We start from the raw sequence: 22,005 nt of genomic DNA, 5'->3' as shown, positions 1-22,005 counted from the left end.
GCTGACGACGATTGACTCTTCTCAGTGTCCCCTCTCCTGTCCTCATTGTGTGCGTGGCAGCTGGACAAGAGGCAGCGGTCCCTTAACGGTAATGCACTAATGCCGGGTATCGCAGGCATCGTGCAACCACTGCGAATCAGGGCCTGTCGCTTCCCATGCACGAAGCGTTCCAGCGAATGCGAGCTGTGCCTGATTGGCCCCCAGGAATACGGGTCGTGGGCCGGACCTTTGAGCCACTAAGTTGCCAGGGGCCAAGGGCGCGTAGAAGAGTGACTAACGCCGCCTTGATCACAGTTGTAAGTCGTGCTTCTCTTAGCCCCTACTACTGTACAGTAGGTACTCCGTAGTGAACCGTGACTGCAACCCGCAGCTTGCAGCTGTATCACGCCTCGTGGCTGAATATGGAGATGCTGCAGAGGTGATTGCAACTGCAAGGCCATCCGATCTCGTTCAGTCACCGGGGGTTTTCTTCTTAGTTGCTTTTGCGAACCCAGAGAAGAGGTTGAAAAGTGGATGAGGTGTAAGTGCTTGCAGGCCGCCATACTGGAAATGGTCTGCCAAACCAGTCCACTGGAGCTGGGAGAAATGACGTTGAACTGTTTAAAATAGCATCTTCCGAAAGTGCCATTCTTTGCAGAGTGCATATGGGATAAGTTAAGCGCCGGTGATATTTTTCTGATTGGGCTGACCCGGCGAACTGGCAGCGTTGGCCGCCTCGGTGCGGGTGATATGTCGCCAGTTGGGCAGCCCGACCCGTCCGGACGTTTCCAACCAAAGTTTCTCCGTCCGTCAGATGGGTGCTTCATCCTTCATCAACCAAAGCCCAGGTCGAGCGGATGGGCGTCCGTCAAATTGATCAGCCCAGATCGAATCAAGGTGCCGCTATGAAGGAGGCGTGTAGGTCATATATCTGAGCACTAGGCGGTCGTTGTGGTATCACAATAGGTTGAACTCTGGAGATGGTGGGCTGTCTTTGGTCGACGAGGATCGGCAATGGAAACCGAAGGTTGGTGGTACAGAATCTAGAGACCCCTCAGCCCAAGTCAAGACATCTGCGAGACTGCGGCGCAGACACGTAGGTTCGGCAGTCCAGGCTGTAGGTATTGGTAACAGTCTAGGACGATGTTCCTGCATGGGGAGCTGCATCCCACAGGACTGGAATTTGCACAAGATGGAGGAGTGAGGTACCGCTCGGTTGATTCTGGCATATCATGAGGCCATCGTGGTGTGACGGGCTGTGTGAAGTCTCTCGCCAGTAGATTGGCCGGATGGCGGGGTTTGGCTCGAAGGAGGAGAAGAGGCCGCCAAGGAAAGGAATAGGTTCGTCGGCAGGTTCTTCTCTATTGCCCTTTATGGCGTCTCGTCTGGGGCATCGCTCATCCCATCCGGTCCTGGTTAGGATTTAGACAACCTTATCTGCAGCGGGTCCACAAGTGGTTCCAGCCGTCCATAGGACCGTCACTGACTGGCGAAGGCACTGGCGTCAATATCGGCAGTCGTGTCTGTGCAGTTGTCCAGAGTCGATGCTTAGCCTAGGTTAAATTCGCAATAGTTGATATCGTAAGATTTGTCGGATTAACAGGGAGGGAGAGAGTGCGTGTGAAAGAGAGTCGAGTCATCGCGAGGTTGAGGGATCAGGGCTACTCAGCAAGGACCAGGATGCGTCGAGGGGAGACTTGGCTTCAGCCGTCAACCTCTACATACAGTAGGTAGGGTCTAGGCATCCGATACTTGAAGGCTCAACAAGCTCAGCCACACGTCGTTGACGTTTGACTAAGAAAGTAGCGTACCTGCCTCGCCTGTGTCCCGTCGGAAGCCACTGCCATCTTAACCCAGCATCCATGCCAGGCGTTCCTTCCTCCCGCCCATCAAAAAGAGGCACGTTGTCCAAGTACGTATCTTGCCAAGAGGAACGTGATCTTGTCGAGGTCGTCCTGGGGAAGGAACAGATAACCTAAGGTAGGTTCTTTACAATCGAGAGTCAAGTCCAAAATCTACTCAACTCTCGCTCTAACTCCTTCCAATACCTAAGGTACCTAGAAATGATGTAAGACAGCGGGGACAACTTACAAGCAACGGCAAGCACGAGCCAGGACCCACGCAGCTTCTTCCAAAAAGAACGAAAAAGGAACAAAATGCGGCCTCGCTAGAATGACTTGCATCGCCAGTGACAAGAAGATCCCTTCTCAGGGCAACCCAAAGCCCGAAGCCGAAAAGATGCTTTCCAAGGAACCCCCCAACTACGCACCGCCCTATCGTTATTAGACAGCAAGGTACTCCGGACATCACTGCCTAAGGTACTTCGTACCCGTGGGCCGTAGGGTACGGAAAGACACCGTGGACACCCAGCAAAACCATCTCCAACTCTAATTATCCCTGCCAGTCCCAAGTCTCAAGAGTCTGCGAAACTCGCTTGTCCTTCAGGCTGTTTTGGAAGTCCCGTGCTGGCGTCCCCACTGACGTGCTGTCTACCTCATGTGCAAGGGGCGCACGCTCTTCTTCTTCTCTATCCGTACCTACCTTACACTATCGTGACGTGCCTGGCTATCATACCAAGTCATGGTAGGGTAGGTATCCGTACGGAGTAGTAGGTACGGATAGGTATGGATTCGTTCGTAGGTACTCGAAGGATCAACACACACACCTGCCAAGGTACCTTGATCTGGGTAAAGGCAGCTTCTGCTGTAACGTTGGCGCAGCTAGGGCAATGTCACTCTCCACATACCTTTGGGTGTGGAACGACTTGCGACTCTGCCCAGACCACCAGCCACTTCGCCGCATGAACCAGACGTCAAGCCTGTGAACTTCACCTTGTTTTACCACGCAGCATCCGGCCGGGTTTGAGGGGTTCCCTCAGTCATCGAGCCGTAAGCCATGCGTCTCCCGTCTGCTGGGCTACCAAGTAGTCTTCTGTCTAGGTGCCAACTGCCTAGGTCTGCCCCTCGCTCTTGATACGCAATAATTCGCCTCAACCACATCTCGTCTTGGCCCCAAGGTAAGCCAAGGTGACTCGACACGATGCACTCAACACACGGACAGGACCGCGCCATGGATCGCAGACAGTGGCACCCATAACGCTCCGCTCCGAGTTGCTGCTCGCTCGCCCGTCAACCTTCCACTCCCCTATTTTTCCTTCTCTTCCCAAGTGTCACAAGTCTGGGCATCCCTTTGAACGGATGAATCCACCCGTGACGCGGCAAGATCTACGTTGTCCCCGTCGTTCAATGCGAACCTCCGCGGTCCGAAGCCCGCAAATGCAAATCTCGAGAGGGAGCTCCGGCAGGCACTTGTCATGTTCACCACCAAACATTGCCCACGGGTCGAGACTCAGCTGTTCCTCGACTCTTCTTTCCTGAATCAGCCTCCTCGTCAAACACGTTTGCATCATAAACGTCGATACACTTTGGCGCAGTGGCTTCTTTGTGGCTCTCAAGCAGCCCAACTAACTTAACCTTCTGTCATTATCAGCCTAGACATGTCGTCAACGAACACTTCAACTCCCCTGCCGCCTCCGCCCCGTATCTTTGGGGCTGCCTTACTCAATCTGCAATCTGCACGTAAAGAGTACAGACCACCGCTTCTCGCATCCGATTTCGAGCTTGCCTACCACCTACCTAAGCTAGTTTCAAACTCGGCCATCTTCTCCACCCATCGACCCCTTTGCACGTATATGTCGGTCACTTCAAGTTCCCACTGGCACTGCAGCATCAGCCTCCTTGTGTAATGCCATCTGCGTACACGCCCTTACTACGGATAGTGGGCCTTATCACGGCAAGGCGGTCCCGGCGCCCCTGCGATCCAGCAAAATAAGGTAGCGCCTCTGGTCCCTGTTCAACTACAACGCGTATTCGTCTCATCTACCACCTGTCACCTACGCTCCGCCTCCTTCCGGTCTTCGATCGGTGGGGGGAATCTCCCGGAACCGTCGTCAGTGTTTCTTCTAACATGATCTGCATCAAGCCCGACGCTGAAGCCATGTCTGTTGGTCTCCTCCTCTGGCATAGGCCTCTCTCTCCGTTCCCAGGGAACAGAGGCTCCATCTCTTTTGCTGGCCCCGCTGTCCCATCTGTCCCATCGCCCAGAGACGATCAAGAACTCGGCGGAAAATTCTGACCGAGACAAGCCTTGGGAAGCTTTGCATACAGAGGTTAACTTACACGAGCCTGTGACAACGGATGGAAACCCGCAACCTTACCGAGACCCCAGAGTCCAAGGTAAGTGCCCCCATCCCGCAACTCCAGGTCCGCGAATCTGTCTACCTAACCGAGAGTCCTTGAACCTCATCCTTGGGGTAGGCAGTATGCCAAGGCATTGGAGAGGCTCAGCCTCAGTGTCAAACCCGACCATGGTGCGGTTCTTTGGACTCCTCACACCATAACCACAACAACCCCTGGCATCTTGCCTGTCAGTGTTCTGGAAGCCGTGGCCATCGAGCTTGACCTGAGGTAGCAGATGCAGTCCAAAAATCTACGTTCATCGCAAAAATCGTACGATATTGTTTATGGTGGCTGCCACTCCACGTGTGGCTATTGGTGATCATCATAAAGCCTATCCGGCTCATCGACCGAGCTTCCCTGGCAAGAAACACATTGAAAATCTCTCGTTGATTTCATGATCATTCTTTATACATCATCTGATGGCTTCCCGCAAAGTCTACCTACAGCATACCCTTCTCAACCTCGTCCTTTCTCTCCTCCCACAGCGTCTTGCCGGTGCATGAACAGACCGTCTTATCATTGTCCCACACGCCGGCACTCCTGGCAATCACGCCGACTAACGTGTCTGGGTCATTTTTCAACGCCCCTGCAGACTCATCTTGTCTCGAGACGACCATGGCATGGCCAATAACTTCCCAGATTTGAAAGGGTTTGTCGAGATAGGCGCTGCCTCTGCCATCCTTGTCGACGTTGAAGACACCCAAGAAGCCCTTGGCGGCGGCGGCGTCTTGACTGCCTCCCGACCAGACAGGGCCCGTCGATGATGCGCCCTCTGCCAGGTTACCGTACTCACGGATTGTAGCTCGGTATGACCCGGGGGCAACGCCGCGTAGCGTCATGTCGATCAGAGTTGTAGTCGGGGAGACCTGCACCATTCTAGCCAGGCCCCTGACCTCTCGGTCTCGCTGCTCATTCGACTTTGAAGGCGCATCATCTGCATGGTAAAAAGACTCGAGGATGCTCACAGCCGCGCCTAAGGGACGTGGTGAGTCAGCGGTCAGATGAAGTCCGGTGTTCCCAGGTGAGCGAGTTTAAACGACGACGATGAAAACCCAAAACTTGACCCCATCTGCCGACACCAGTGCCGGTGTGACAAGACAAGTTGGGTGGTATCAGGAAACAACTTAATGTCCGCCAAGGGGTTACAGGAAATGCGGACAGAAAAGTTGGACTTGGACGACAAGAGCACAAAAGCCAAGGAGAGAAAGAAGAGACTTCAGTTGACCTACTGTTTGATCCTCCCGAGCCTCGCAGGATGGCGTCCCTCCCCGTGGCTTGGATGGCGTCAACAATTGTTGATGGTGCGGCTGCAAAACGTCGCCAAGAGTGTTAGCGGCAGGTACATTCTTTTCTTTTTTCCAAACGGTAAGGCGTTCAATTTTTTGAGTCTATCCATCCCCCATGACAGGTTCGTAAGGCAGCGAATACAATCTTGAAAGGATCACCACGATGGCACTGTCAAACCGGCAAGCTTGGGAAGCCTCAAAGCATCGTGTATGTGGGACGCACAACAGCATGGGTGTAAGACAGGGAAGGGGGCGTGTGTGTGTGTGTGTGTGTGGATGGAGGAGGGATCAACAGCCATGAGCCGCAAGAAGGATGAAAGTGAAAAGGGGAAAAGAAAAGAAAAGGAAAAAAAGGCTTTCAGAGTTTGCGGCAGAAGACAACGTACCTGTGCCCTCGACAGAAAGCAATTGGTCCTTGAGATTGGCCTCGACCTTGGTGATACCCCCGAGCTTGTACAACGAGTCTGAAACGTCCTTGACGCAGCTGTCACATGTCATGGGTACGGCGAAAACGGTCTAGTGTTGGATTTTCAGACGTTTCATTAGCCATTTGATTCAGTTGAGCAATTACACCCCCATTGCTGTATTGTAGACTTGGGTATACTTGAACAAGTGGAAAAAGGCAATGGGTAGTAAATGGGCAAACGATGAAGCCCGTGTATGTGCGTGCGGAAGCGGAATGGACCCTCATACGCGCATGTCCCTCTACCCGGATTGCGTGCGTCTCGACGGGACGGTACTGACGGACGACGGAGCGAGCGAGCGAGAATGAAGGAACAAGACATTGTCTCCTCGGCCAGGTCCCGTGTCCGTGACGGAGACTTGAGGGGCGGGTGGACTGCCTGACTGACTGCCTGGACTTGCCGGGCAAAGCGGAAAGAGAGGACCAGACTGGAGAACAGGCATAGAGGGAAAGAGAGAGAAACGGTATTGAGAACTCACCTGAAAAGGATATGAGACGGTCATGGTGAAGGGTCGTCTGCTCGGCTGCAGCGGGCTTCGTAGCAGAGAGCGGTAATTGTGGATGAAGTCGGGGAGGCAGTAGAGCATGCTCTGTCCTTGTAGGACCCTTTGTTGTTTGTGCTGTTGTTGAGATGAGAAAAAAGTGAGGTCAGGTTGTTAAACTCCGGTGGTTTCCCGTTCCTAAAATAAAGAGAGAGAGATGGATGGAGTTTGTCGTTCTCGGGGAAAAAAGAGCCCCAGGGAATGTTGGTGTGTCGCGGGTTTACTCTGTGACCATCCCACTTTGACAAAATGCCCAAAGTTTTCAAGTGGTATTGCTCATAGATATGGTTATGATGCTGTTGAATTGCGTACCAACAACCTATGGGATGACTGTGCCGGCATATGCGGGTTTAATACCCATGGTCCATCGTGGAGTAAAGTTGTCTGTGAATATGGGCTTGCTTTGAAATCGTGCTGCTGCCCCTCCTCTCCCACTCGCGACCAGCGGACAGCGAGCACGGCGCAATTGGATCGCATCGCCTCATTGCTTTCCGTCGTCTTCTGCCCCGCCATGGGAACGCTTGGGCCAGTTTTTGGAGAGCATCGGCCCCAAAGTCGGCGCTCGGTCTCTGCAGCTGGGAGCAGCCACAACAGCTGGCACCATCTGGTAGACCGAAAGCAGCTTTCGTTCACCGAGCTGATGGGATCTTATCATTATCATCACGTGAGAACGCTCCCGGCTCCAAAATTTTGGGAGAAGCTCAGGGTCAGGCTATTGAATGGAGATCGCCAACGACGCCCAAGAACGCGTGACGACTACGTTCCTTTTCCGAGATCCGACGACGACGCTTTATCGCTGGCTTGCCCGCTGCAAGGACTGTCCTATTGACCGATTCGGTCCGCGAATACCAGAAACGAGCGTCAACGTCGGCTGAGGCGGCCGGCCCCAGAAAACACATTTCAAGATGTCGCAAACCATTGGCCTAGTAAGCTTTCCCCCTTTCGCAGCCTCCCCAATCATATATACCTCTCTCCATGCTCCCGAGAGCTATCGTCACGACCATATAGCTAACCCAGTTGCTCAACTCTCCAGACGCGCCTCTCCTACTCCCGAGTATGGCACCAAATCTCCGCCTCGGCTCCCCACGAGATCCTCTCGACCCAGCCGGGCGTCACCCCGCCCTCGCTGGGCCGCCTGGCCAGCCGCATCGCCGTGCTGCTGATGGGCAAGCACAAGCCGACCTGGGACCCTTCGACGGACTGCGGCGACTACGTGGTGGTGACGGACTGCGCGGCGCTGCACGTGACGGGACGCAAGAAGTGGCAGAAGACGTACTACCGACACAACACCCGCCCCGGTAGCCTGCGACAGGTGACGATGGACGTGCTGATGGAGAATCACGGCGGCGCCGAGGTGCTGCGTAAGGCGGTGAGCGGCATGTTGCCCAAGAATAGGCTGCGGGAGAAGAGGCTTGCGAGGCTTAAGGCTTTCGAGGGGGAGGCGCATCCGTATAAGCAGAATGTTATTCGGTTTGGGGATGTTCCTGTGGGAAAGACTGGGTGGGAGGAGCAGGTTAAGGCGATCCGGGAGGCGGATTCGCAGAGGATATGAGAGGGGTTTTGCTGTTGACTCTCCATAAGGTGCGACGGTTGTAAAGGGGTGATGGAGGGAGAAGGGGCGAGCGAGGTGTAAAGTAAAGCCGCCTTGAGTCGGCGTGTATATTCTGTACGAATACGGGCATCCTCAAAAAATTTGAAGTCAAATGACCCTCTACAATGTGGCAGTGTTTCTCATCGAGTGCTGGACTATGTCTGTCATTGATATGATCTGGCTATTGGGATTGGGATCTCTGCATGACATGCGTAATGCGATCCCCTGGAAACTCCTGAGGCTTTCGAAAGACATCGTACCTGGTGGAACTGATGTCGAGAATGTTGCGAGCTGAGCACCGACAGTCTACGATGTCTCGATATAGGCGAGGGGAAGAGGAGTGCCGGTTGAAAAGGAGCAAGGAAGGTCAGGTGCGGTATCAGGGAACCTACTAATATATTTTAAATAGACAGACGTGTTTCGTCAAGGGTGATAATGGCAGCAGTATGAAGATGTGATCCATCAAGCTTTTACCTACGTTCACGTTGCCTTTGATGTCGAATAGCAGGGTCTGGAATCACTCCTGAGCTCTGCTGCCGAGAGACACAAGTATTGCTTGCTTATCCAATACCTTGAATACATACATCTGAGTTTGTAAGTTATTGTCACTTTTACAAATTATCTCCTAATTGGAGTCAATTGCCAAGTTTTTCTTAAATATCGCAATACGTGTGAAAGCTTGATGGATACGCTGACGGCCTTTTCCAATTTTTCAGCTTGAAGAAAAAAGGAAAACGCTCCTCACGACACCTGTCTCAAATGAATCTTAAAATCAAGTAGCAGTTCGAGTATATGTGTCAACTGCGGGACAGGTCGCAGAATGGGGAACACCATTGAGAAGCACCACGCCCTTTCTGGAAACCCGTACATGGTATCATGGGTGGCTTCATCAAAGCTCTCCGTCTTGCCCATATTCTGAGATCAGTTCCAAAGCCAAACGACGGTATCACTCGAGTCACAGGAATTCTCTCAAGGACAACAAACTTGATGGGTTATCATATTCTTAGTCATTGCTCATTATTACTATAAAAGAACACCCGGCCAGGCTTGGCCAGGTCATGGACGCCGGTAAATGCAAGTGGCGAATCTCACTGGATTCTCATAGAAAAGCATCTTCTCTCATCCTCAGTCTACAGCCCCTTATCTCACTCACTCGACCCACAGGCCAACTCACCCAAAGCTCGCTCGCGCCTACAACTTGGCGGTTTCGGGCTTGCGGGCGACCTCGCACTTGATGAGGCCGTTGGGACCAGACTGCGGCGCGTAGACCTCGGCGTCCTTGCCCGTGTTCTTGAGCCCCTTGTGCCAGCTGAGGTCGATCTCAAAGTAGTGCTTGTTGGGCAGGGAGTAGGTGGCGGTCAGGGTCTCGGGCACGGCGGCGAGGATCTGCTCGCACATCTTGTACATTGTGTTTTGCACGCTGGCGCTCTCGTCCTCGGCAAAGGTCTTCATGGTGATGTCGCGGGCGGCGCGCCACGCGGGGTCGAATTTGGGCACGGCGGCGCGGACGGCGGCCAGGTCCGGGAACTTCCAGGTCCAGGCGGCGTCGACGTCGGTGGACAGGATGCGGTCCCAGGTCTCGGGGAGGGTGGTGTACTCGTCGCGGACGAAGCCGTGGAAGGCGGAGCCGGTGGACTTCAGGACGGTGAGCTTCTGGATGGCGCTGGTGAGGGCGATGCCGTCCTTGCGGGAGATGCGGGCCTCGACGTTGCGGGTCTCCTCGCCGTCGCGGAAGAAGGAGTGCGGGTGCGGCTTGCCGTCGACGGTCATGCGGGTCCAGCGGTGCTGGATGATTTTGACGTTGGCTGTGTGGATGTGGGCGTAGGTTTCGAGGAAGTGGGCGCCGAGGATGGAGGCGAAGAGCTCCGGGGGGTTGACGGGGTTCTCCTTGGCCTTGATGTAGGTGGTGTTCTTGATGGAGTCGGTGGCGACGACGACGCTGTTGTCGGCGACTGTGTACGAGGTCTCGATCTCGCCCTCGAGGAGGCAGCAAACAGTCATCTCAGTGACGGTCTGGACGTTGCCGTTCTTCTCGACCTTGTAGACGCGGACGTTGTCCTTGCCGTAGCGGGCGGAGGCGAGGTAGGCTGCCATTGTGAATGTGTGTGTGTGTGTGTGTGTTCGTGTGTGGCTTTGCGAGGGTTGAGAATGGGGGGAAAGCGAACAAAATGTAGGGCGTTTGGGGTATCGCGGATGAGATTGCTGGTATCGCAAAGACGAGATAAGATGAGATGTCGTTGTGAGATGAGGGTCGAGGATGAGAGCAAGGTGCTAAGTGGTTCAAGCTCAAGAGAGACCGCAAGCAAGCACTGATAAGGAGGTGGGTGTTGGTTGATGATGAGACAGAGGACAAGAGCAAGGTCACAAGAGAAGAGGCCAGAGGGGGGACGATAGTTTTTATATCAACATCCAAGAGAAGAAATTGGTTGAGGTTCTCGCTCTCAGATTAGCTTCGTTGGACGTCACCCACCACAGAGACAAGAGCCGGGCCGGAGATACACCAGCAAGCAGCATAGATAGCGTAGTCGCGTCTTGAATCGGCACGCAATGTTTGCGCTGTGCAAGCATGAAAGCTTCTGCTTGTGTTGGGTGCTGGGATGTACGTACTGTGTAAGGGTGGCCCCGCAGGTCGGGGGTAGGTAGGTAAGGGCCCAATGGCCTGGCCGAACTGGCCCGATCGCTTGATAGGGTCCGGCTGCCGTGGGGTAGAATGGTCTTATTGGAGCTGGGTGGATCCCCCGGAGCCCGCCGATGCCCTTTGGACGCTGGGCAGGCAAGTCGCCGCATGCAGCCGCTGTCTCCCTACGGCTGTCTGCGCCAGGGCGGGACCGACGAGAGACGCTCTGGGCCGTATATGCTATTTGGTAAGGCGAGGTACCTCAGCTCCACGAAGCAAACGCCTCTAGCCTCTAGGGCTCTGAAAAAAAGAAGAAACAAGACGAGAGGCGGCAAGTTCTGCCGTGACTACCTTAGCTACCGCAGGCGGTAGTTGATTTTGCACTTTTTCTCTCCAGGTTCCGTCTCTACGGAACCAATGAAGACTCGATGAGATCAAAGGATCTTACAGAGCCGCAGATACTCGTGATGTATCTTGGCTGCTGGACCTCCAGTGGCCGGCTCCGCGTAAGGGTCAATATTTCATACAATGATGAAGAATGTACATGAACGCTTCACAACCAACATGGGAACACCAAGAAACCCACACATCATGCAAGCCGTTTCTCTCAAAGCCCGTCCCTGTGCCGCCGCTCTCCGACCTGATGTGAGGTCAAGGTGAAGTGAGATGAGATGAGGTGAGGTGAGGTGAGGGTTTGGCCAAGGACGGGCGCGCGAAGGAACCGGGGCCCCCGCCATTTCGGGACTGTGGATATTAGACCGAAAGGCCGAAGATGCAAATCCCGTAGTGTGTGACTGATTCTGACAGAATCATTTCTGTCCATTATGTTTGCTGTGTGGATGATGGGAACTCTTTGGCAGCTGTTGTCTCGATCCTCGGCGTTGGTTCCTATCTCCCGCCACCAGTACTTGCTACCAGCAAGTCTGCTTGACACGGATAGAGGTGGGTGTCTCCGAGGCATCGAATGACTGCGGATGGGGGAGCCGGCCGCGTTTCAGCATTGGTAGTGGCAGTTGATGCTGTGGCACAAGCAGCTTCAGACGGCAAGGGATTTCCTCGGTAGGATGGTCCATGATGAGCGTTCACGAGCACCTTTTTTCTCTCTATGCAATACAAAAAAGGTACGGATATGGGCTCGCCCGAAGTTGACTGCCCGTCTTTTCAGGTTCCTTTGAATAGAAGCTGGTTCATTGATTGAAGCCATCGTCGACTGCACTTTACCTAACCATAATGAAGATCTTTAGCTCAAGTAACATGCACCATATCGGAGGATAGGCTGACGAAAACATGAGGCTGTTCAAGCTATCGTGATCTACTTTAGGCGATCATTCTTGTAAATTATTGGAGGTCGATGGTCGTTGATCGTTGAGCGTCAAGGTAGAACTTAGTGGTGCCAAGAGCTGCACCTGTATCTGTACAGATAATGGGGTCAAGGTTTCGTGCCTTATCTGGGGCTTATCGACAAGATGCCAACCTTATCCATGACGATGTACCCCTTCAGCAGACGTAACGCTAGAAGGTAGCTCGAAATAGAGACTGCTGCAGCTGACGGCAACGTCCCCATTGGCTTCTCAGGTAGTCCTCTTACCGTCTGAGCCAAGCATAACGAGGCATGGTGCCCTATCTGAGCAAGTATTTGTACTCGACATCTTCCAAGGTCACCAAAGGGGAGAGAGACGTGGTCCAAGCTTTCGGTGAGGGGTGAAGCGACCAAGAAGCGGGGCTACTAAAGGAAGGCTGCTTCCTTCCGCGTTACGGCGCATGCAGCAATAGCCCAGCAGCAGCAGAAGGAGCCGAAGGAGAAAGAGCGCACCGAGAGGGCAAGTAAGATTTTATCATCAGTTCTTTCCAGATTCTCGGACATAAATGCTTGAAGATAAGATAGACAGGCCGAAGCTAAGTTGTGTTGTACACGTGATCTCAAGTTGATGAACATCAGCATTGAAGATGGATGATGAATGAGGTAAAATGGACTTGGCTGTGTGCGTGCATGAACGAGGTCCGACTCCAACAATCTGAACCCGAACAATGGGCTTGGGGCTGCCAAATCCGTACACACTTGAGCTGGAAAGTACTTTCAAGACACAGCCTACCTACCGTATCTCCCTATTCCTTCCTACCTACCTTGACAACCCCAAAGCCATACCTCAAGATTTCTCTTTTCTCTCACCTTTCTTCACCTTAATTTACCTCATCGTAGGGCAAGTAATATACTTTCAAAGGCGAACTGACGCAGACGCTGCTTACCCCGTCCTGAGAGTCAGAGGTGCACTGGAGAGCTTGAACAGAGGAGAACCTCGCAACTTCGCTGCAGCTGTGGCCGTGACACTGCACCACCCTGAGAAATCACCCCTGAACACCACCCACCTCAGACACCAGTATCAGCGCCTTCTGCGGTCCACAGGTGACATTGGCAGCAACCACACCTCTACAGCCCGCCCGCGACCATTCTCAACTGTTAACACCGCTGAGCCACGCCCGCGACAGCAACCCATGCGCATCCAGGCCCACTCCTGAAGCTCTGAAGACCAGGCTCAGTTGGTATCCGGCGACCAAGTACGCACTGCGCAGTACCTACCTTACACAGTAGGTACTTCACCGTCAACTGTGGGCCGCGAACGAGCACTCGGCTGGAACGCCGCAGCACCACGCAACAGTCGAGACAACGACAACAGCGACGACTGCTTCCACCAGAACTAATCATCCATCACAGACAACCCAAGGGCACAGATATCTCGCCCGACCTCAGGCGACACTGTTATCGGGACCGTCTTCCACGGCTGGAACCTGCGAAAGATCCAAACGATCAACCCTTTCTGATGCGCCAATCGCATATCCTCAGCATTAGACTCACATCGCATCTCCACTCGGACTGACGTCCTGCCCTGCTCTTGGCGTGGCTCTGCGGGTGGCCGACCAACTTCGCCCATTTGCGCGCCCAACAGCCTGCGACTCGGACATTCACCTTCTCCTCCGTACCTCTCGCGCCATATTTCGACCGCCTTCAATTTGAAGAATTGTCCGAACCTCGATTCGAAACTCGTTACCCATCTACCGCGACAGAGCCTCATTCAAGCGATCGACGACAGTCCTTTACTCCACGCAGACGAACCCCGACTACGAACACCGACCCCCTGACACCCCGATAACGAATTTCTAAAAAACAGAGCGGTATTGAAATAACAGTCGCCCGAATGCCAGAACCTCCGGAGAAGCCCCGTAGCAAGGTGGTAACATAGAGAGGCATCGCCAAGATGCTGAGCGCCTCCGGACAGTCTCAAAAGGCACTCTCGCCTCAACAGTCGGCATCGAGCGCCAATACCCTCAATCCACGTCCGAGTTTCGAGCGCATAGAGAGCACCGGCGGCCTTCAGCCGCCATCCGCCTCTGTCAATGGATCGAGAAGTCTGGGCGCCTCGGGCGTCAGCTTCGGACCCCGAGGCTCTTCCCTCAACCCCTCCATCGCCCCTGGGAGCTTTAGTTCTGAGCTGCGCAGCCAGATGATGCCATCTCGCTCTGGCTCCCGAGGCGACATCTACAGCATCGATAAGGTCGACGAGGAAGATCCCGCCACGGCTGCAGAGCAGACCCTCGCTATTCTCAAGGAGCAGCTGAATCGAGAGATGAAGATCAAGGACGGAAGTGAGAACATGCTGGAAGCCTTAAACGCCAAGAAGGCAAAACAAACCAAGGAACAGAGGGCCAAGGTCGAAGCAGAGCTGAATGCCTCCAACCAGCGCATCAAGAATCTACGGCAGAAGATTACAGATGCCTCGAGATTCAAGGCGACTCCAACCACACCCACAAGACAAAGGACAAACGAGCCACTGTTCTCTTCTGCCAACAATGGCATGCGCTCACCTCCTAGCGCCTCTCGCAGTGGCGCTGGTTCAGACAATGAAGAGACGGCTGAGCAGTCACCGACCTTTCTCCTGGCTGAGTTGCTACAAGCCCTTGAGCAAGAGGGCATGCCGCCAGAGTACTATGTTAGTCGAGGAAACAGTCTAGTTGATCTGTTCAGGCGGCATCCAACTCTCAAGTATGACCTGGTATGGTCGGTGTTCGGTCTTCGCATGCAAGTAATGCTGCTCAGTGAGGCCAGAGAAGTAGTAGCAGCTGGTTACCGAATGATTCGCTATGCCATCTCAGATGTGTCTTCTTTAAAGAAGATCCGCAGTCTGAATACTGACATCATTGTTGTGACGTGAGTTTGGCCATGTTTCTACAATTGACAAGACTGCGAGCCACAGCTAACAACCGTAGATCTTTGATCAAAGACCGAAAAGCAGATCTGGAGCGTGAACAGGCCTTGAAGTTCGTCCGGGCCTTTTTGGATGTCAAGGATGGAGTCAAAGAGCTTTCACGCGCTGTTGTGAGGACTATAGCCGCTGTTGCAGAGCAGGCTGAAGATCGTCTACGCTCCATCTGCTTGGAAACACTTGCTGAGGTTATGCTTCGTGACCCGGCCCTGGCAGTCGCTTCTGGCGGCCTTTCACCGCTCTCTGAGGCTTTGATCGAAGGAACATATAAATCGCCTGAATCTCTTACGGCGTCTTATATGCAGATCTTGGATAACCCACAAAAGAGAATCTACTTGCGCTCCGGTTATGATCTGGAGGTTCTCTTCACGGCATTCACAGATATCATCCTCGCAAATGAGAGCTTACTGAAGCAGAACGCCAAAGCAATCACCAAGATCCTGAAGAGTTGGCCTGGGTTGATGATGCTGACTATGCATGACTCTCGAGCCATCAAGTCGCTGCTCACTAGCATGGTGCTTCCACAAGCAACCATCCGAGAGACAGTAATCGATCTCATTTACCTTCTTCTCCGGATCAAGTCGCCCTCGTGGGCTTCTTCCTTCCTAGCTGGTCGCCGCCTAACGACATATGGACGGGTAGCGAGCCTCAAATCAGTTCCGAACCAGACGCCCTCGGCCAATGCTCTGCCCGTGGAGGAAGATAGTGGAGAGCAAAACTTCATGGATCACTACACTGCTCTGCTTCTGGCTACATTCGTCAAAGCTGGTCTATTGGAAAACTTGCTCCAAGTTGCCAGGACCAGTGACCCTCAGCTCTCCAGAAAGACGTGTCTCCTGATTGGCGAGGTGCTGAAGCTGGCAAGCAGGCTCCTCCCCGCGACGTGGAGCAACGACTTACCTCTGCTTCCGGAGCTCTTCGCTGCGGCGACTCAGTTCAAAGACGACAACAGATTCGTTGCCTCGGGCATAGTTTATCAGATTAGCTCAGTGAGCAAGACGCTGTATAGGAGCACGCCGTCTATCGCGACTGCTGGAACTCTCCCCTCCAGCGACAACCTCGCAGACATGCACCGTAAAAGCAACGCCGGGATTGTGGTTCAAGAGGGCGCAATCCGGCAGCTTTTGGTGGAGTCTAATGTCCTGAATAGCTCCAACTACTTGAAATGGAACTGGGATGTTATCTCACGAATCATCGAAGGGCCGCTTCAAGATGGAAAGCGACTAGACGAGGTCAACAGGGTGTCCAAGTTTATGAACAGGATCATGAGCTTCTACCGGCCTTTTAAGCACAGGTTTTCGGATCTTACAAGCAATAAGAATTCTCAAAAGTACGTCAGGGTCGGATGCACACTGATGCACACTCTGCTTCAGTCAAATGAGGGCTTTCAGTACTTGCAAGATCATAAGATGTTACGGCAGATAGCTGAGTGCCTCGCTCAATGTGACCCGGTAAGCAAAAAACCACTTCCTTGGCAACCTCATCAAGACACTAACAAACAATGCAGAGCAGCGGATTGACATCCACGGACCCAATGTTCTCCCCTGGTCGCTTGCAAAGCACACTTTGCGCAGGATACTTCCCCATGCTTGGAGTCCTAAGTGGTGATCCCAGAGGCTTGGAGCTTCTACAACGCTGGAGAATGTTCAACATGATGTACCACATTCTCGGGCACAAGCAGCGCCCTGACTTGATCAAACTACTTCTCTCAAACTTTGACTACAGCATCCCGGGACACCCACGGGTGCTTATAGAACAGGCTCTTACGTCTGGAACGAGGGAGATTCGCATCACGGCGACGAACGCGCTGCGGAAGTACGCCACTCGACCATTCGATGCATCCCAACCATTCCACGGCAAGATCGACTGGAAGTGGGCCATCGAGAAGCTTTGCGACCAGCTATACGACCCCGAGGTAGAGGTCTGCCGAACCGCAGTTAAGATCCTCGAGAAGGCATGCAATAAGAAAGCATATCTGGAGTATGTCGTCCAGTGTCGTCCGACAATGGACCACTTGGGAGAGATCGGTGCTCCTCTCCTACTGCGGTTCCTGTCTTCGTCCATTGGCTACCACTACCTCGACGGCGTTGACTACATCAGCAATGAGATGGATGACTGGTTCCTCGGTCGAAACGACTCATACGTTGGTGTGATTGAAACCAGCCTGGCCAAAGCATTCCTAGAGAATCCAGAAGAGCACCAGAACCGCATCAACATGGTGGAAGAAGCTCAAGCAGATACCGAGCCAGAGAATCACATTCCACCGCACTTCTATCGCGAGCTTGCACGCACTCAGGAGGGATGCAAGTTACTGAGCGACAAGGGACACTTTGCTGAGTTTGCCAGCACGATCAAAGAATACGGCATGCAGTCGGAAGATCCTGAGCTCATGCTAAAGGTCAAGGCCTCCATGTGGGCTGTCGGCAACGTGGGATCAATGGAGCTCGGTGCCCCTTTTATCGAATCATGCGATGTTATCGAAGACATTGTCAAGATTGCTGAAGAACATGAGGTGATGAGTCTGCGTGGCACCGCCTTCTTCGTCCTGGGACTAGTGTCTCGATCCGCCCACGGTCTTGAGATCCTGTCAGAATGTGGATGGGATGCAAATCTTTCACCGCGAGGAGAGTCGATGGGATTCTGCATTCCCAATAACCTATCCAAATTCTTCTCGTTCAAACCCTGGAAGCACGCTATTGCCTCCAAGATTGCGTTGCCAGATACGCAAAAGACCTTTTTGACCCCGCCGCCACCAACAGAAGCGCGTCCGCCTCTAGAGAAGGAAGAGCTGCCGGCCTTCACCAACGAAGAGGCCATCAACCAACGCATCCTGGATCTCGTTGTCGATCTCGGCAACATGGTTCTGTACAAGCGGGCAATGGGTGAACTGATGCAGATCAGGCAGCACAAGGTGGCAGGCTTTAGATGTCCCAAAATGTTCAGGCGCGTCATGACGATGCTTGAATACAATCACTACCGCCTGCCTATTAGACGCATGGTTCTCGAGATGTTTGACAAAAACGTCCTCAGAAGAATTGTCTTTGACGAAGACAGCGATAGCGGATCTGACGACGAAGATGTCGACGAGGATGAGGAAAACGCATCTTCGGGTGACGAAAATCGAACAGAGAGACAGCGTAGTATCTCAGACCCATCGGAACTGGAGAAAGAGACAGAGCCTCTGCCCAAGGCAGAGCGTTCGGACAGCATGAGCTCATTTGATACAGACAGCTCAGCTGACTCGACGGAGACAGCGTAAGGTTGTATGATCCGCTGCACTCATCGTCAAGAGATCACTTGGCATTTGAGCCGGAAAGTTATTAGTGGAATTCGAGAGGCATCATGATGAGGCGTTTTGTTTGTTGGTTTTTCTTGTACTATAACTCGTGACTTTGGGGGAGTGGATAAAGTCTCCAGCTGAGGTTTTGGCCGGCAAAGGGACCTAGATAAGCTACGGAATGATCTTCAAGAGCGAGCAAGGACAGGATGGAGTTGGTGGCCATCTGCGTATCGATTCCCAAATGGTGTAGGTAGGCAGGGTGTCTGCACGATAGGCAAATCAAAAGTGGCTTGTTTTCCTCACCTCTCGCTCAGATCACTCATCCTTTTCTTGCCAGTGAGATATAGAGCCTCGAGTGAGGGTCATGCATATAAGAATGGCAGCCTTGGCGATATCTTTTACGTGATGTGTGACTAACTAGTAAGGCGCAGGTCACAGTATGGCGTGGGAACACGACGAAGAGTTTTGCGAGTCGGACGTTTAGTTGAGGTGAGCAAAAACTAAAGGGTGCCCCGCCCCCACTTGAGTGACATCTTCGACCCACGACCGATCCGTCGTCAGCCGTGCCTACTCCGTCCTCCGATGATGTCCGATCCGTCTGCACGGAAAGAAGCTCCGGAGAGTCGATTGCTACCTTACACGTATCAATACTCTTTCTTGCCCAAAAACAGGATCCCAAACCGGCGAACGTATCTCTGACTAGTCCGTTTTGCTCCCTACACTAGCCACCATGGTTCAGGGACGAGTTCTTGTCATTGCCGGCTCGGACTGCTCCGGCGGAGCGTGAGTATACACACATTCTTCATCTCCAGACTGCAACAAGATCTGGGGAAAGCAAATACAGAGATGGGCTTGCTGACGCGGCAATCCAAAGAGGCCTGGAGGCGGACCAAAAAGTCATCGCGGCGCATGGCTGCTATGCCATGACGGCCACCACGGCGCTGACGGCGCAGGACACGACTGGAGTGCACGACATTCACCACGTGCCGCAGGAGTTTCTTCTCAAGCAGATTGATGCCTGTATCGGCGACATCGGGGTGGACGTCGTCAAGACTGGTGAGATTTGCTTCATTTGTAGACTGTATCTGGCCCATGGCTTTAAGCAGCTAACTCAGAATCAGGCATGCTGGCTTCGCCTGCTACGATTGAGACGGTTGTCGAGGCTCTCAAGAGGCACAAGGTCCCCAAGGTCGTCGTTGACCCGGTATGAACACGTCATTTGCAGACTTTTGGATAGATAACCCAGAGTTTCTTACAAACTGCCACAGGTCATGATCGCGACCAGCGGCGCAGAGCTGCTCCCTCGCGAAGCCGTCGCCGCGTTGCTGGAAGGCCTGCTCAAGCTCACCACCGTCCTCACGCCAAACATCCCCGAGGCGAAGCTCATCCTCGAGGACTCGGGCCACGCGCCGGTCGAGGTAGAGAGCGTCGGGGACCTCGAGGCGATGGCGAAGGCGGTGCAGGCGCTAGGGCCCGAGTGGGTGCTCGTTAAGGGCGGACACGCGCCGTTCAAGGCGGATTTGACTGTGGCGAAGAGCGAGGAGGACAAGGCTGTTGTTGTGGATGTGTTGTATGGGCACGGCGAGTTTTGGCATGTGCAGAGCCCGTATCAGAGTTCGACGAATACGCACGGGACTGGGTGTTCTTTAGCTTGTGAGTTTGGGTAAGAGGTCGTGGTTAAGTATGATGAGTGCTGATTTGTGTGGCAGCTGCTATTGCGTCTAATCTGGCAAAGGGTCTTGGTGTACCGGAAGCTGTCAAGTCGGCTTGTCGATACATTGAGGCCGGGATCAAGACTGCTCCTGGGTACGGAAAGGGGCATGGTCCGCTGAATCACTTTCACTCTATCCAGACGCTGCCCTTTGCACCGTAAGTCTCCTTTAAACCGCTGGTATAGGCAACGAATTGACTAAAGTCGATAGTGGGCGCTTTATCGAGTACATGCTCGAGAGACCGGATGTCAAGGATGTTTGGAAGACCTTTGTGTATCACCCATTCGTCATGGCCATGGGAGACGGGACGCTGCCCATGGAGTCGTTCAAGCAGTATCTCATCCAGGACTACCTCTATCTGGTACGTGTGCTATGATAGCCGACGGAAATTCTTGGTAACTCATTTTCTATCTTAGGTTCACTTCGCTAGAGCCAACGCGCTGGCTTCTTACAAGGCGAAGAGCATAGCAGACATCTCGGCCGTAGGTGTTGCCCATTGTTCTGGAGGGGTTGTGTACTGAATCATCTAGGGTGCCACAATCGTCAACCACATAACTCGTGAGATGAGCCTGCACATCGACTACTGCAAGGGTTTCGGCATCACGGTGCCTGAAATCGAGGCTACAGAGGAACATCAAGGCAAGTCTTATCTTGTGGATGTTGGTCCCCTTGGGGAGACACACGAGAGCGAGACTGACAAAGCACCACACATACAGCCTGCACGGCGTACACGCGCTACGTCCTCGACGTGGGTGTCAGCGAGGACTGGATCGCGCTGCAAATGGCCCTCGCGCCATGCCTGCTCGGATACGGCGCCGTGGCAAAGCAGCTCCACGGCGACGTCAAGACGAAGCGCGAGGAGAACACGTACTGGAAGTGGATCGAGAACTACGTCGCTGACGACTATGTCGGGGCGGTGAAGACCGGCTCAGGTTTGTGGAGATGTTTATCCTCCCCTCATGGTCATGATGGCTGACTGAGTCGTTTTGTTCCTTGCTGACTAAGGGGGTTTGAATCACAGAGTTAATTGAGAGGCATGCCGCCCTGCAGAGCCCGTCGAGTATAGAGCGGTTGATCAAGATCTTTATTCACGGCACAAAGGTTGGTTTTGATGTTTGTTGGGCGGGGTGAAGCTTGGGCTAACTCTGTTTCAGATGGAGATTGGTTTCTGGGAAATGTTTCCCTACCGGTGAGTTTTGACGAGCAATGTTTACCGGTAAGCTGGTAATGGAATTCTGTCGGTGAATATTCTTGTTTGGTAGACAGAGAAAGGCTCTGCAACTGGAGCGGATGCCATTCAATAAAAGACGATGGATAGAGGACAGGCCTTGAGCTGGAAACGGGTGTAGCAAGATGGAGGCAAGGATGGTGGCCCCTACATCGCTTTGCGGCCATCTTGATACTCAAACAGCCTCAGAGATTGTGGACGACATTTCTACTCCTACCTCACACAGTATTATTTCCTTCCTCACCTTGCTTCAAGTATAAATTAGCTAGACGTTAGATCGGGCAAGAGAAAAAGCCAAGCATTACTAGTCGGACTGAACAGAAGCTTCCACTGTCATCTGATGCATCTCGCCGTGCTTCCTTCCTTCCCTTGACTTCCCGCCGCGGGTGCGCATGCCGTCCCAATTAGTACTGATACCAAACAAGCAGCATTCAAAGGGTTCCCTTGCACCGCTTGTGCTGAAGCTCGCTCGAGGCCAAACGATTTCCAATCATTCAAAACCAGGTCTCCGCAATTCGCATGCAGAAGTCTGAAAGAAAAAAAAAAGCTGGAGACCCCCCGGTCCAAACCGAAGTACACTGTACCACAGTCACCGTGGAAGCCAGCAAGGTAAGAGAGAGCGGCAGAAAAAAAAAACAGAAAAAAAAAAGTCAAGAACCTTGCAGCTGCTGCAGTGTGCAGTGTGCAGATTTGGCAGAGGTGCCTTATCGCGAGTCAGATCCACCATCTTATCCGAGCGATAAAGGCAGTAACAGACCCACGTGCATCGGGTACGTACCTTTTTCGCCTTAGCAGGGTCCTTCTGGTAGC

At 53.3% G+C, this 22,005-nt stretch overlaps 8 protein-coding genes across 8 annotated transcripts; 5 read left to right on the top strand and 3 right to left on the bottom strand.

Annotated features, from left to right (window-relative positions):
• Window positions 1-3,945: 3,945 nt before the first annotated feature.
• On the top strand, window positions 3,946-4,449 carry CTAM01_13106 (uncharacterized protein; the record flags this gene model as incomplete). Its single annotated transcript, XM_060529111.1, has 3 exons — window positions 3,946-4,000; window positions 4,032-4,214; window positions 4,271-4,449. 3 exons carry the CDS (start codon window positions 3,946-3,948, stop codon window positions 4,447-4,449), a joined length of 417 nt encoding a protein of 138 aa, XP_060376343.1.
• A 208-nt stretch (window positions 4,450-4,657) lies between these two features.
• CTAM01_13105 (heavy-metal-associated domain-containing protein) lies at window positions 4,658-6,553 on the bottom strand (the record flags this gene model as incomplete). The annotated part of the gene is made up of 4 exons (XM_060529110.1): window positions 4,658-5,190; window positions 5,447-5,524; window positions 5,890-6,019; window positions 6,446-6,553. 4 exons carry the CDS (start codon window positions 6,551-6,553, stop codon window positions 4,658-4,660), a joined length of 849 nt encoding a protein of 282 aa, XP_060376342.1.
• An 860-nt stretch (window positions 6,554-7,413) lies between these two features.
• On the top strand, window positions 7,414-8,060 carry CTAM01_13104 (50S ribosomal protein L13; the record flags this gene model as incomplete). Its single annotated transcript, XM_060529109.1, has 2 exons — window positions 7,414-7,434; window positions 7,542-8,060. The coding sequence occupies 2 exons, from the start codon at window positions 7,414-7,416 to the stop codon at window positions 8,058-8,060; spliced, it is 540 nt and encodes a 179-aa protein (XP_060376341.1).
• Window positions 8,061-9,290: 1,230 nt separating this feature from the next.
• Window positions 9,291-10,193, bottom strand: CTAM01_13103 (uricase; the record flags this gene model as incomplete). The annotated part of the gene is made up of 1 exon (XM_060529108.1): window positions 9,291-10,193. The coding sequence occupies one exon, from the start codon at window positions 10,191-10,193 to the stop codon at window positions 9,291-9,293; it is 903 nt and encodes a 300-aa protein (XP_060376340.1).
• A 1,044-nt stretch (window positions 10,194-11,237) lies between these two features.
• Window positions 11,238-11,453, bottom strand: CTAM01_13102 (uncharacterized protein; the record flags this gene model as incomplete). Its single annotated transcript, XM_060529107.1, has 1 exon — window positions 11,238-11,453. The coding sequence occupies one exon, from the start codon at window positions 11,451-11,453 to the stop codon at window positions 11,238-11,240; it is 216 nt and encodes a 71-aa protein (XP_060376339.1).
• An 875-nt stretch (window positions 11,454-12,328) lies between these two features.
• Window positions 12,329-13,416, top strand: CTAM01_13101 (uncharacterized protein; the record flags this gene model as incomplete). Its single annotated transcript, XM_060529106.1, has 4 exons — window positions 12,329-12,410; window positions 12,484-12,540; window positions 13,089-13,302; window positions 13,374-13,416. 4 exons carry the CDS (start codon window positions 12,329-12,331, stop codon window positions 13,414-13,416), a joined length of 396 nt encoding a protein of 131 aa, XP_060376338.1.
• Window positions 13,417-13,970: 554 nt separating this feature from the next.
• On the top strand, window positions 13,971-18,234 carry CTAM01_13100 (uncharacterized protein; the record flags this gene model as incomplete). The annotated part of the gene is made up of 3 exons (XM_060529105.1): window positions 13,971-14,920; window positions 14,980-16,426; window positions 16,483-18,234. The coding sequence occupies 3 exons, from the start codon at window positions 13,971-13,973 to the stop codon at window positions 18,232-18,234; spliced, it is 4,149 nt and encodes a 1,382-aa protein (XP_060376337.1).
• A 751-nt stretch (window positions 18,235-18,985) lies between these two features.
• On the top strand, window positions 18,986-21,160 carry CTAM01_13099 (phosphomethylpyrimidine kinase; the record flags this gene model as incomplete). Its single annotated transcript, XM_060529104.1, has 11 exons — window positions 18,986-19,038; window positions 19,130-19,311; window positions 19,377-19,459; window positions 19,524-19,908; window positions 19,965-20,124; window positions 20,178-20,328; window positions 20,384-20,449; window positions 20,498-20,630; window positions 20,684-20,899; window positions 20,989-21,068; window positions 21,122-21,160. The coding sequence occupies 11 exons, from the start codon at window positions 18,986-18,988 to the stop codon at window positions 21,158-21,160; spliced, it is 1,548 nt and encodes a 515-aa protein (XP_060376336.1).
• Window positions 21,161-22,005: the final 845 nt, after the last annotated feature.

Source organism: Colletotrichum tamarilloi, assembly GCF_030869305.1.
Source record: "Colletotrichum tamarilloi strain Tom-12 chromosome Unknown Scaffold_88.1, whole genome shotgun sequence".
Taxonomy (NCBI): Eukaryota; Fungi; Ascomycota; class Sordariomycetes; order Glomerellales; family Glomerellaceae; genus Colletotrichum; species Colletotrichum tamarilloi.
This window is presented reverse-complemented; position numbering and strand designations above follow the sequence as displayed.